The sequence below is a fragment of the Sinocyclocheilus anshuiensis genome, unplaced genomic scaffold (genome assembly GCF_001515605.1).
Source record: "Sinocyclocheilus anshuiensis isolate Anshui unplaced genomic scaffold, SAMN03320099.WGS_v1.1 scaffold107, whole genome shotgun sequence".
Lineage (NCBI taxonomy): Eukaryota > Metazoa > Chordata > Actinopteri > Cypriniformes > Cyprinidae > Sinocyclocheilus > Sinocyclocheilus anshuiensis.
This window is the reverse complement of record NW_015549584.1, coordinates 1,890,959-1,904,349: the sequence shown is the minus strand read 5'-3', so window position 1 is coordinate 1,904,349 and position 13,391 is coordinate 1,890,959. Positions and strand designations below refer to the sequence as shown.

The window sequence follows — 13,391 nt, the reverse complement described above, 5'->3', positions numbered from 1 at the left end:
ATACTTTTATTCAGCAAGGATTCATTAAATTGATCAAATGTGACAGTAAAGACATTTATAATGTTACAAAACATTTCTTTTGATTAAATACTGTTCCTTTGAACATTCTATTAATTAAGAATCCTGAAAAAATTGTATCAGAGTTTACAGAAAAATATTAATCCGCACAATGATTTTCAACATTGTTGATCATTTAAAAAATGCTTTGTGAGCATCAAATCAGGATATTAGAATGATTTCTGAAGGATCATGTGACACTGAAGACTGGAGTAATGGCCGCTGAAAATTCAGCTTTGCTATTACAGTAATAAATTATATTTAAAAAATATATATAGAGAGAGAGAGAACAGAAATGTTAAATTGTCATACTATTTCACAATATTGCTGTTCTTACTGTAACTTTTGAACAAGAGTAGCCTATACATTTAAAAAAAAAAAAAAAATTCCCTGCTATCTACAGACCTGCGACTCATTGAAACAAATGTGTTGCATATAGTAGTTACTATATTATATAGTAATATAAACCTTCTACAAAGTAGTAGGTTTGTAGATTTAATCACCAAAAAACTTAAATTTAAAACATCTCACATACACTTTAACAAACAAACAAACCTGTTTTGATTGTCTCACAGAGAAATGTCAGGACCCAGGCCTGTAGTTCTGAGTGGCCCATCAGGAGCTGGAAAAAGCACCCTGTTGAAGAGACTCATGAAAGAATATGAAGGGGTTTTTGGATTCAGTGTCTCCCGTATGTAACATTACAGACAAATTAGACACAAGACAAGTAACCAAATGACAAGAATGCTGGATGAATATTTTGATACCTTGATCTTTCTTTCTGCAGACACCACCAGAAATCCTCGGCCAGGAGAGGAAGATGGAAAAGGTAAGGCAGAATTCCCCACTTAACAACTATAATAAATGAGAGGCTTGCTTTATCATGTCAGATAATAGCTCAGAAACAGAATAAATAACAAACTGAAATATATACCTGATTCTACTTGCCCAGTGTAGAAAGTGAATGAGAGAAAGATAAGCAAGTGGAGCATACACCACCTACATTCCCATCCAATTTGAAAGCCCCTTCTGCCTTAGCCCATAACTGTCTTCTTTGTTGCTTCTTACTCCCAAGTGAACTGTTTCGATTAAATTCCAAACATATCACCACATTTCACATGGGCAAATTTCACTTTTTATTCCCCAATGTGCCTTTGTCATTTTCTCTAGGGCTGAATTGTCTCCCAATGCTTCTGGGGGCTACTTTACTTCCTGTAGCAGACGTCCTGTCCTCTGAGACATCTGAAGGTGTAGATTTGGTTTCCATTATTGGTCATAATTGGTTATTACTGATTATTGGCATATCTAATGTGATGAGAAAGTAATGGGGGTTACTTTCATCTTCTAAAATCTATAACTTTGTAAGCGAATTACATTTCAGGCCAAAATGACAAGATATGATTGACATGTTCTCTCTGACTTGAATGCCAGTGTGCACTTCGGAGTAAAAAGCCTTTGAAAATAGCCCCCTGTGTTCCCTAGGTTTTCTATGTGATGTGAACTATGACATCACACTTCCCACAGCACAAATTCCCCGAGACAATCATTAGCATCACAACAGAGCCTTAAAATCATTTCTGGGCCATTTAATGAACAATCGAAATATTTCTAAAATCTGTTTAGGTCACATGGGCAAATAATTTTTTTCTGCACAATTTACACAAATAAATTCAATGGACAGACTGAAAAACAACAGTAGAGATATTTAAGGTGGAATTGAGGAATACTGCATCTAAAAATTATTTTGTAACTATAACCAGCCAATTTTATTGGTTTCTTATTCTTATGATGTTTTTCCAGACAAATGTTGTTATGCTAATGGTAGTCTCCATTGTAGTGCTGCCACGGATGATGTCAGTGTTTTGCCCTCCTGTAGTTGTGAATTGTTTGTCTTGTGTTGCCTGCAGAACCATTACTTCCCGCTTTAGATCCCCTCTGATGTGCTGTTGTGGAGTTAAACCATCAGAATGGTATGAATCCAGAACTGGAGCTTTCTCATGACTTCTTTGTGAGATTATTTTATGTGCGAACACAGCTATTTATGTATTTTTGAAGTTTAGAGTTTAGAAGTTTCATTCACACCATTCCCATCATATTTAGTAAGATCAACCATTTTAACGCCGTATCATAGGAACGGAGATCGTGAAATAAACATTTGGCGCCCTCTGCTGAGCATAAAGAATTCTGTTTTGTTTAGCAGTGAAAAGACTTGAAACGTCACATAGAAATTATTTTATCATTTAGTCATCCTCTGAACATTTCTTTTTTTTATATAAACCTTTCTTTTAATAGTTTACGAGTACCTGGTTATTAGAATATATAAAATGAACACCCTTTCAGCTCATTTGATGACTAGCAACAGACCAGCTTACAATGTCCCCTTGTTAACGGTCACAATTTGTTTGGTTTTACAATTAATCTTCATTTATTTCTGTCCTCAACCCAGATTACCACTTTGTCATCAGAGAGAAGATGCAAGAGGGAATTGACAATGGTGAATTCATTGAGAATGCAGAGTTTTCTGGGAACATGTATGGAACCAGGTACATTTTATTTGTAAATCGACATCTTGTATCTGATCCCATTATCCTCTTAATTCAACACAGAGGTACTTTACTGCTAATTCTATGTCTTCATACTAATGCCCAAAAGTAATGATTTTGAAGTATCTAAGATTGTCCACAAGAGTATTGTCGATAACAACAACAAATGTAAATGTTATTGCTCATCAAATTTACTATCACTGCAGCAAATCATCCATAGAAGATGTTCAGGCACAAAACCCCATCTGCATCTTGGATGTTGACATACAAGGAGTGAAAAACATTAAAAAGACTGATTTGAACCCCATATATATCTCCATCCAGCCACCTTCAGTTGAGATCCTGGTAAGTTGATAGAAATATTCTCAGTTTCATTATACAGCATTTAAATTGTGATCAAATACAGGAAGACGTTTTATTGTCCTACAGGAAAAGCGTCTGAGAGACAGACAAACAGAGACAGAGGACAGTCTACAGAAGCGTCTGGAGGCAGCGAGGATTGACATGGAGCTCAGTAAGTGACACTTTCAGTAAGTCGGTTGTGCTTGAGCAAAAACCTTTATTCCCTTGCCATTTTCTCCTCTGTAGGTGAGGAACCGGGAGTTTTTGATATGGTAATCATTAATGATGACCTGGAAGAAGCCTATGAGAAACTCAAAAGTGTTCTTATTGAGGTAAAACTATTTTATATCTGTAAAAAGATTGCATATAGTTTTTTTTAATTTCATAAATAAATAACACTGAGTTGTTGGGTTTTTCCAACAGGAAATTGAGAAGGTGCAAGATGCCAAGAAATAGGAAAGGAAAAGCGGCACTTTTGACCATTCTGCCCGACAACACATGAAAGACATGAAGACATGAAGCCTTTTTTTCCAGCCTTGTACGGTGCAATCATGGTGTTGGTTCTCATGTCAGACTCTAAAAACTATTAACTTAAATTGCTAATCAAGATGGGTGCTATGTTCAAAGGAGTGTGCTATAGAGCTTTTCTCTGTGGGTGAGAGAAAATCTATGCATGTATGTTAAAAACATCTCACTTCAATTGAAGACTCTTCTCTATTAACTCTCTCGAGCATGTTTGCACCTTGAATAATGAAGGGAGAAAACTGTAACAAATACGAGTTCAGTTGATGATGATAGTTTGTTTATCATCAGCATGTTAGTTCTATAGTAGAGAAATGATTGTTTTTAATATGTATGATCTTTGTAGAGAGCTATTACATCATGTTTGATTCTCAGTTAGCCTTCAACATGTGAATGTATTCAGTTGAATGATTAGTTTGAGTTGCACCTTCATGTTTCTAAACTTGTGTTGAATATAAAATAATATCACTTTGGGTTAGCTGAAATAAAATAAAATGAGCTACAGCTACATTAAATAATTTCTCCATTATCGTTTTCCTAGTTCTCTTTTCTCTTTTAATGTCAAAGTGAAATAAAGTTAATAATCTCCTAATTCATTGTGTTATAAATAAATGTAGCATTATAATATGCAAAGATATTAAACATATAAATAACACGAAGCACATTTTTACGCCTCTGACATCAGTTGTTCCCATTCCCAAACGCACACCGTAAGCGTCAGTAACCATGGCAACTGCAAACATGTCGTGGTTTCTAAATAAGCTGTTAGCTGGAAAACAAATATGATATAGATTATAAAACTGCTATTGTTAAGGTAAGATTTTTCAGTTTTAAGTGTGCATTATAAAACAAATGGCAAACAACCTCAATCCGACTAAAGCTGTTTTATTACTGTAAACAAAAAGTGTACTGGCAAAGTAATTACATTCGGGTCTTTCCACTTCTGGAGAAATGGATAATGTGTAATATCTGATGTTTTTGGTGAAATTCTTTGATTATGGTTCGTTTTTATATTGAGACAGTAACTGGGATTTTCTAAATGAACCTTTAGAAATAATGTACAGGCCTCATACAGTATACAGTTGTCACAAACACTATCTCATAATGTATGACACATTTTGATAGATAAAATGTTTTATGTGTTGCGATTTTATACTTCTGAATCTATTAAATATATCTAAATATATCTTTGTTCTGGATCTATTAATGTCTATTTCTGCTGGACAACTGTTGAAAAAAACAGCATATGCTGGTTTGTTTTGAAGCATGGTAGCTGGTTTGAGCTGGTTTAAGCTGGTCCTGAGCTGGTTATTAGCTGATACTGAGCAGGAGCTCGTTGCTTAACGACCAGCTTAAACAAGCCCATGAACAGCTAAGGACCAGCTGCCATGCTTCAAAACATGCCTAACCAGCATATGCTGTTTTTTTTTTCTCAACAAGCAAAACACTAATATATTTGTCCGTTAGTAACACGTACGTTAGCTGACATTGTTCATTGTCTCCCACAGTCTGTGAGATGCTTGAGTCATGTCTAGCAGTAAGGAGCAGGCCTCCATCAGTCAGGTGATGTGTTTCCTCCATGAGTGGGATCAGGGCAGTAAGACGGTGCGCAGTCGAATGCTAAGTGACTTTCTGGCCAAGAACACTGGAAAGATGTGTCTTGAACTGGAGCTTGAGTTCGCACAAGTTGCCAGCCTGTTCCTTGCTCGGCTCACTGCCTGGATAAGACTAACGTATGGTCATGCTTTATCTATCTGTGCTCTAAAATATTTGATACCTTCTGAATATCTGACTATTAAACTTTAGTTGAACTGAGAGACATCAGTCCTGCCATGTATGCCTCCTTACATTTTTTGTTTCCAGCTATATGTTTGGAACGTGTCTAGACCTTCAGCTGAGAGCAGTGGGGGTTTTCCTGTCTGCTAACAGCAGGCAAAAGACAAAATGAATGCTGTGGATATAATTTTAGTACTAAGCATGCAAGATCTTTGTGCAAATTAAACATCCTATCCTATGGTCTACCCTAACATGGTTTCATTTTGTTTGTTTGCATGATCAGTCATCAGTACATGATTGAGTTTCTGGAGGTGGGTGGAGTGCTTACCCTGCTTGAGATTCTAGGACAAGACAAACTCAAGGAAGGGGATAAAACCGAGGGTCTTCGCCTGCTCCAGATCATCGCCAACGCGGGCCAAAAATATAAAGAGCTAATCTGTGAAAGCTATGGTACTTACACAGCACAACAAACTACCAATCAAGAAGTGAAACAGCTCCAGCTCTTTTTTCAGTGATGTATTATGGAATTAGATTTTGCAACATTTCCATGAAATATTGTGAGGTTAAAACCTTGCATGATTCAATCTGGATCCGTTTTGAAGGTTGGGGATTTTGACAGGCAAGCTCTGACAACTTTATATACACACATACTGTATACTGGCTAATGAACTGATTTCAGCTCTCGCATCTGTTCTTCTCTGATTGACAGGTGTGAAGGCCGTAGCTGAATGTTTGGCCAAATCTGAGACAGAGGTGACTCAGGAGACCGCCGCCGCCCTGCTAGAATCTTTGGCCCATGGAAACCCCAAATACCAGAATCAGGTGTACAAGGGCCTGATCGCCCTGCTGACCTGCGCCTCACCAAGAGCACAGCAGCTTGTTTTACAGATCCTACGTATAATTCAAGTACAACGGTGTTGCAGGATGACAAGAGCACCAGAGGAATCTTGAATTGTTTTAAAAAATCTGTACTAAGTTTGCATTAACTTTTTTGTATCAAAAAATCAAGATTTTAAATTAATTTATAAGGGAAAAGTATATATTGTACAGTAAACTGGTCACCTTTTTACATTTTAGCTGTTTTGCAGCTCACTTTAACTGTCTTGCGATATGATAGTTTAATTTTTTAAAGTACAAATATTTCAGATAGTTTCGGATAGAATATGAGCTCATGAAAACTGCACTCATAATAAATAATTATTTAAGAACTAGATATATAATTTTATTATTTTTTTTTTTAAATATAATTTATCAAATTAGTTTTTTGTTTTCTTTTCTTTTGTTTTGTCCAGCCCATTGTAAAAACAGCCCATCACAGCATAGTGGAACCCTTATTAAATCTGCTGAGGTCCTTACATTTAGAAGTGCAATATGAAGGCAAGTGTACATTTCAAATTTGACATTATTTGTTGTTGCTTACCCTACTGTGAATCCTACCGTTTCATTTGTACTTTTGTTTTTACTTCCAGCAATAGAACTGATAACAGAGCTCATGCAATCAGAGGTTAGACTGGCTCTGCTCAGGGGTCTGGTGGCTTTTCTCAAACCAACTAAAGAGAGAAATCCCAAACACAAGATCCTAGAGGGTATGATCTGTTGCTCATTTTCTTTCAATTAAAGCAAGGCATAAAACTTGTGCAACTGCCAAGGTATTTGTTGTTTGCAACTGAAACAGTGGTTCTCCAATAACAATACTGCTTTGTATTATGATCACGTTGCAGCGTGGAGACGTCCTTAATTCAACCTCCCAATTGTTACCTTTTGGGCTTTGTAATTTAATTTGGAGCAGATGTAGACGAGATGAGAAACAAACATGGATTGTGGCTTGAATTAGCATCTTTCTCAGTTATTGACTTGTCTGACATAAGAGTCATAAACAGTCCTGTGTTGTATTTGAAATTCAGCTGAAACAATTCAATTGTTTTGTTAGATCCAGAGGTGGCCAAAATGACTGATTCACTCCCTGTGCTTCTCCAGCAAGCAGCTTCTGCAAAAACCATCAGGTACTTCAAACAATGGATACATTCAAGACATATTGCATGGAAAATATTATATAAGACATGCTGATCTGTGTGTTTATTATGTACGATATATTTACATGATGTTACAGGATTCTGGCACAGAGAAGTGAAGAGATATCCAAAGAGCTGCTCTCTCTCAGAGTGATCCATCACTTACTGTACGCAATGGGGAACCAGGAACATGCAGATTCCCAGAGACAAGCCAGCCTGGCTTTGGAGGTTCAATTAAAACTACCCCCTACCCACACTCACTCATTCTTGCTTATGCTGATTCTGCATCAGTCAAGTAAATGCAGTATTGGACAAGCAATAGACCAATGAGAATCTGATATTAATGTGTAATGTCTGTTTAGCATTTTGTGCGCATGTATCCAGTGGTGGAAGAGCATGTATGCAGAGCAATGGGCACCAGACTGTTTTGAGTCTTTTATGGTGAGGTCTTATTGTGTTGTGTGTATATATTTCAATACAAATATCAATAGTCAATATAAAAATATTAACTTTAAAATGTGTTTGTTTGCATGTTGTTTATAGCACAATGCTGATGTCCTACATTTGAACATGGATGACATTCAAGCTGACATTTTACACTCAAATAAAGTGAACATTTCATGTGGTGAGTTGACAAATCTAGAGAGACATAGCTAGGTTGTATGTTTTTTGTCTTTATTTGAAAGACACCAGTGCTTAATTACAATGTCCTTTCATTTTCCTTTTATTTTTCTACAGTGCTTGAGGAACAGAATTCAGATTCTTGAACACAACCTTTTTTTTCTTGTTGTTGATGGTGTTTTTATACATAAAATAAGTGATTTCAAATAACAGTCTTCTATAGCATATTTCTTTGGTTCAATTTAATATGGGTGCACTAGAAAACTCAAGCATTACATTATAAAATAGATTGTAATGTCTATGTCATGTAAGCATCATAAAGTATGCTCACTTTAGCTAATAGCTATATTTAGCTATAACTCTTGAATGAAATTAGATATTTTCGCCAAATTTGGTACACATCTGTATGAGCTCATTCTTTGGTGAAATAAAAAAATGCAGCTTTTGGCCATTTGGTGGCGCTATAATAACAAAAAAAAAACTAAACAAATGGCTATAACTACACTTTACACAATTAAAGTGATTATTACGTTTTGAATATTGATATTTTTCTTACAAAAACGCATCGATTCGCTACAGGAGGCCTTTGTTCACCCCCCGGAGCAGTGTGCAGCAATTTTTTATGGTTGGGCACTTTTTATTTCACTTCTTTTGGACTAAAGCGCTGCAACACCCGCTGACTGCAGTGATAGAAATTGGAATAGCCAGGACAATTTTTAATATAACTCCGACTGGATTCGTCTGAAGGAAGAAAGTCATATACACCTAGGATGACTCTGGGGTGAGTAAAACACAGCCTAATTTTCATTTTTGGGTGAACGAACCCTTTAAGTATCAACTTGGTCTCAGATGTTTCTCCTAAAATTGCTTAGGAGAAAAATAAAATGGATATAAATGAGACGGTCAAAATACATGACGTATAAAGTCACCATCATTGTTGGTTGTTGAAACCAATCAGCAAATGTTTTCTCAGCACATTTTTTTGTGATGAAAAGATCATTCATTAGTTGCAGCAAGGTTGTCATATAATGATTTTACTTGAAATTGATTCAGTGCTAGTAAGTGTGTAAGTCATGCTGCAATGCATTCTGGGTACATAAACTCATCCATGACTGTTTGTCGCCACTGCTGATGTTTGTATGTGGAGTGTCTTAAGTTTGTCTTGCTGGCCAGAAAAAAGATTTTGGCGTACATTTATCCATCATGACAGCTGCATCTGCTTAACCAAACATCTCTATAAACTATTAACAACATGTCTTTATTGCACACTAGTTCAAAAACTGCACATCCATCATTCTCTATCAGCAGCCTTCATTATGAAACACTACTGCAACTGCTGACAGAGAAATAAAGTTAATTAAAGGCGAGCACCAAGAGCCCAACCAAACCAAAATCTATCTAACAAAAACACACAGACGAGTCTGGATGAAGCCCAAATCCAGCATGTAGAGGTTGTGTGAATGTTGTGTTGAATGTGTGTAAGTGTGTGAGTGTGTGTGTGTCAGAGATGCTGTAGAAGGACAGAGTGCCGGCCAGACAGTCCACATACACTCCTACTCTATTAGATGGGAACGGAGCAGGTATATCTGTGCTACTTTTAGCATGTATTGCACAGTAACTGCTATCTGTGCATACAAGAGTCCAAACCTTTTCATTGTATCCAAAAAAACAATCATTATTGTCGCCTTTTCTCTTTATAGATTTATATACCATCGATGTATAAGCCACGCCGCTCCATTCAACCTCCCAGTAACAGCGTCCAGTCAGACTCTCTCTACTCAGAACATTACAATATTCATCAAACCTGTCTGGATGATCTGGATACACCTGCTTCTCTTTCACATAAGTCACTAAACAATTTCCTTTAGACAAAGCAAGATGATGATGTGCCGTGTTTGAATCCATAGTGAGATAACAGGAGTCTGTAGATGAGACACGAACATTAATAACACGGTGCAGGCGCTGAGTGAGGCTTGATGTGAAAACATGTCAAAGAACAACAACTCCCACTTTAATCCGAGGGTAGGTTGCACCAACTGGATGTAAAAAATCTGGATGTAAGCCCTATGTGGTGTTTAACTACATCAAGATTAGTGATAAAAATTTACACTTGTTGACCAATCTAAAACTATGACTAGGGGCAGCTACACTCCGGGTACAGTAGATGATGCTCGTCCCAGCAAACTCATTCTGCCACCATGATGCTGTCACAGACTTTCAGTTTATTTTCATCTTCATGGACTATTAGTTTTGTTTTCAAGGGCTTCTGATTGGTTATCTTCAGTCACATATTTTCCTTAATTCAGTTTTCCCGCCACTCTTTAGTTGTCATGGTATCCATCTAATCAGCTCAGGTGTTAATCATTATTTCATTCATTTGGTTTGTATTTAAGTTCCTGTCTGCACACTCTTCAGTTGTTCTGGTATGGCTTGTGTGCTACCACACGGTTACGCTATTTTGAGTATATTGGAGTTCTTTAATAAACCCTGTTTGATTTTTATTCATCATCTTTGTCTTCATTTTGGACTACACGTGACAGATGCCAATGTGTTACTATGGTAAATTTACGTTTACTGCATCCAATGATACATGAAAAATGGTGAGCTTAGAAAAAATAATTACTCACAGGATGAAACAAGGGAAATTATAGCACATTTCAGTCACAACAGTCATTGAAGAACTGCTCTGTTCCCATCTCTTTCATGTATAACTGCAGTGATAATTTGTTGATTATTAATTCAAACAACTCAGCACTGTTGAAACCAAAGATTTTAGTAAAATTTCTCTAGCCATATATGTATTTTAAAACATTGCCGCAGTCTCATGACTCTTTCACACATAAAATTCCAGCTTATTGTGTAGCCTGTATTAGACACGTCATTGTCTCAATGTTTTAATGTATTTTATTTTCTCTATAGGAAAAATGTTAAGACTTGACACTGAGGTGTAAGACTGACACTCAATATGCCTAGATGGTACAACGGGTACAAATTTTATGCAGGGCATTTTATGTTCAGAATAGTTTTACATCCGGGTGTATGTCCAGCTAGTGCAACCTGCCCCAGATGACTGTCATTTGATTCCTAACAGACTGACCTTTTTATATCCTTATTGTTTTAATTACAGGTATATACATCTAATTATAATACATCTTATGTGCTGATGTGTTTATTAAAACTTACATTTTTTCAGTCCTGGTGTTAGTCTGCTCTCTCCGCCGTAATCCAACCTATAGACACACAAATGGTCATGCACAAATATGAATGGATCTAGATAAAAGACAATGAAATGATGCTGTATGCATGTTTACAGACTATGTTGTACATACTTGAGTGTTTCCAGTTTGTAGTTTGTATCGTTGAGTCTCTGAGAGAGCAGCTGAACTCCTGAGTGTTGTGGGTGATTGTAGCTCAGATCCAGCTCTCTCAGGTGTGACTGGTTTGAACTCAGAGCTGAAGCCAAATAACGGCATCCTTCATCGCTCACCATACATCCTGACAACCTACAGGAAATAAACAACATGTTTATATACAGTTCATTGAGTACTTTGATAAGTCAGTGTATAGAGATAAATACCTCAGTATGTGTAGTTGACAGTTGTGACTCTTGAGAGCATCAGAGATCAGCTTCACTCCTGAATCCTGCAGGTCATTGTTACTCAAATCCAGTTCTCTCAAGAGGAGAGTTTGATGATTGGAGAGCTGAAGCGATGATATCACACGACTCAACCGTGAGATTACAGTCAGCAAGTCTGCAAAAAAGTAATATTTTTAGACATATATTTTTGATCAGTTATGTTTTGTTGTATAACATCAAGAAAAATCCAATTACTCTGCCTCATTTTTGCTACACTTGTATTAGATATAGTGGGCTGGTTCGAATATTGTTAGTTATTTACTAGGATGGTCTTAAGGTCTTCTGAAGATAAAAAAAACCCAACTGAAACTCAGATGACTGCACCTTAGATTGAACGTGTTTATTGTATTTATACTTTAATTGTTGAATATTTGCCTCTATATTTTACATATTATAAAAAGCAAAGTAACAAATTAAAAATTCTTTAAAAAAATAAAAACTGTTAGATCAGACTTGACTTGACTTAATAATTAGGTTAAAGGTAATAAGATAAGGTACAGTACACGACACAAAACAGTTTGTAGGCAAAAATCTATGATGTGTTGGTTTGAACTTGTATACAATACTGAATTTTCTCTTTGTCATATCATGCTCCCAATCATTCTGAAATGTTTCAAAACATGTTATAAATGATTTTCTGCAGCAGCAAGCAGTCTTTGTAGTAACTATGTAACTAAATTACTTAAGTAACTAAATCAGGGGTAAGCAACGTAGTTCCTGGAGTGCCGCTTTCCTGCATTTTCCAACCCTGGAAAAAAACTCACTTGCCTGTAGCTTTGGTAATCTTGAAGACATTGATTAGCTTGTTCAAGTGTGTTTGATTAGGGTTGGAGCTAAAATCTGCAGGGCATCGGCACACCAGGACCGACGTTGCCTATCCCTGAACTAAATAGTTAAGTAACTAAATCACAATGCAAAGTGATATTGATAAGTTCATACCTCACTTCTTTAGGATCAGTGCAGCAATAAATTTAGCCACTACTAAAGTGCTAATGTCTACCTTGAAAGTAATGGGCCACTGGTTTTCTGCAGGCTTGAACGATATAAGAATGATATAAGCCAAAGGCAAAAAAATTATGATGCCCAAAAAAATTAATGAGCTCTTAATGTATTGTAACTTTTTTTTATTAAAGTTCTCCAAGGCGCTATCAGCATGTTTTTTTTCCAGCACCTAGCGGTTTGCTCCAGTAATTCCATCACACTTATGATACACACAACTGGCAGCATACAAAATTTTCTTTCACTATTAATTAAGCCATTTTGCAGAAAGCCCGGCACACATAGTCAGTAAGTCAGTCATTTTAAAAACACACATGGGTAGCAGACAAATACATATTGAACTGTGTCCGATGGTGTGACAAAACAATTCGGAATTTTTTTTTAATATACAAATAAAATGAGAAATATATATCTTCATTCTTAGAGTTACAAATAGCATGAGAGAGGTTTGTCTTCATTGTTAGAGGTTGTTGTTGTTTTTTTTAAACATTTTTGCTGTTACACCATAGGAAACATTTATTTGTCAACTACCTACATAGTCTTTTCTGCCATTAGAGTTAAGTAATTCCAGTAGCCCCTCACTGCAGAACAAAGATCCAGGGGGCGGGGTTGGATCCACATCTAGGGGGTGGAGATGGTAGGTTTAGGGGTGGAGATGGGTGGGTTTAGGGATCAGGGGGTGGAGACAGGTAGGTTTAGGTATACGTAAGGTGGGAGGAGTTGGATCTGGATCCAACCTCACCCCCTGGATCTTGTGTTCTGCAGTGAGGACCATCTCAGTAATTCGGCAAAGCAAGCAAAGGCACACATAGTAAATAGACACTCGGGTTCATGGCTCCTTGAAGCAGCAGCAGAAGCACACAGGTCTTGGTGGCCAGATCT

General features: G+C 36.7%; 1 protein-coding gene and 2 pseudogenes across 2 annotated transcripts in view; 2 read left to right on the top strand and 1 right to left on the bottom strand.

Annotated features, from left to right (window-relative positions):
• The window catches only part of LOC107657930 (guanylate kinase-like), a 5,663-nt gene extending 1,462 nt beyond the window's left edge, over positions 1–4,201 (top strand). Inside the window, exons 2-9 of one of the 2 annotated variants that reach the window (XM_016446268.1) lie at positions 633–748; positions 845–886; positions 1,228–1,305; positions 2,504–2,600; positions 2,807–2,945; positions 3,030–3,114; positions 3,189–3,274; positions 3,366–4,201. In XM_016446268.1, coding sequence (XP_016301754.1) covers positions 637–748; positions 845–886; positions 1,228–1,305; positions 2,504–2,600; positions 2,807–2,945; positions 3,030–3,114; positions 3,189–3,274; positions 3,366–3,398 — 672 coding nt within the window. In that variant the 5' untranslated portion in view covers positions 633–636 and the 3' untranslated portion in view covers positions 3,399–4,201. The remainder of the gene's footprint in view (positions 1–632; positions 749–844; positions 887–1,227; positions 1,306–2,503; positions 2,601–2,806; positions 2,946–3,029; positions 3,115–3,188; positions 3,275–3,365) is intronic. The other variant, XM_016446269.1, reaches the window with a different exon arrangement.
• A 790-nt stretch (positions 4,202–4,991) lies between these two features.
• On the top strand, positions 4,992–8,548 carry LOC107657926 (uncharacterized protein C1orf228 homolog; annotated as a pseudogene).
• A 188-nt stretch (positions 8,549–8,736) lies between these two features.
• Positions 8,737–13,391, bottom strand: part of LOC107657913 (protein NLRC3-like) — a 9,884-nt pseudogene continuing 5,229 nt past the window's right edge.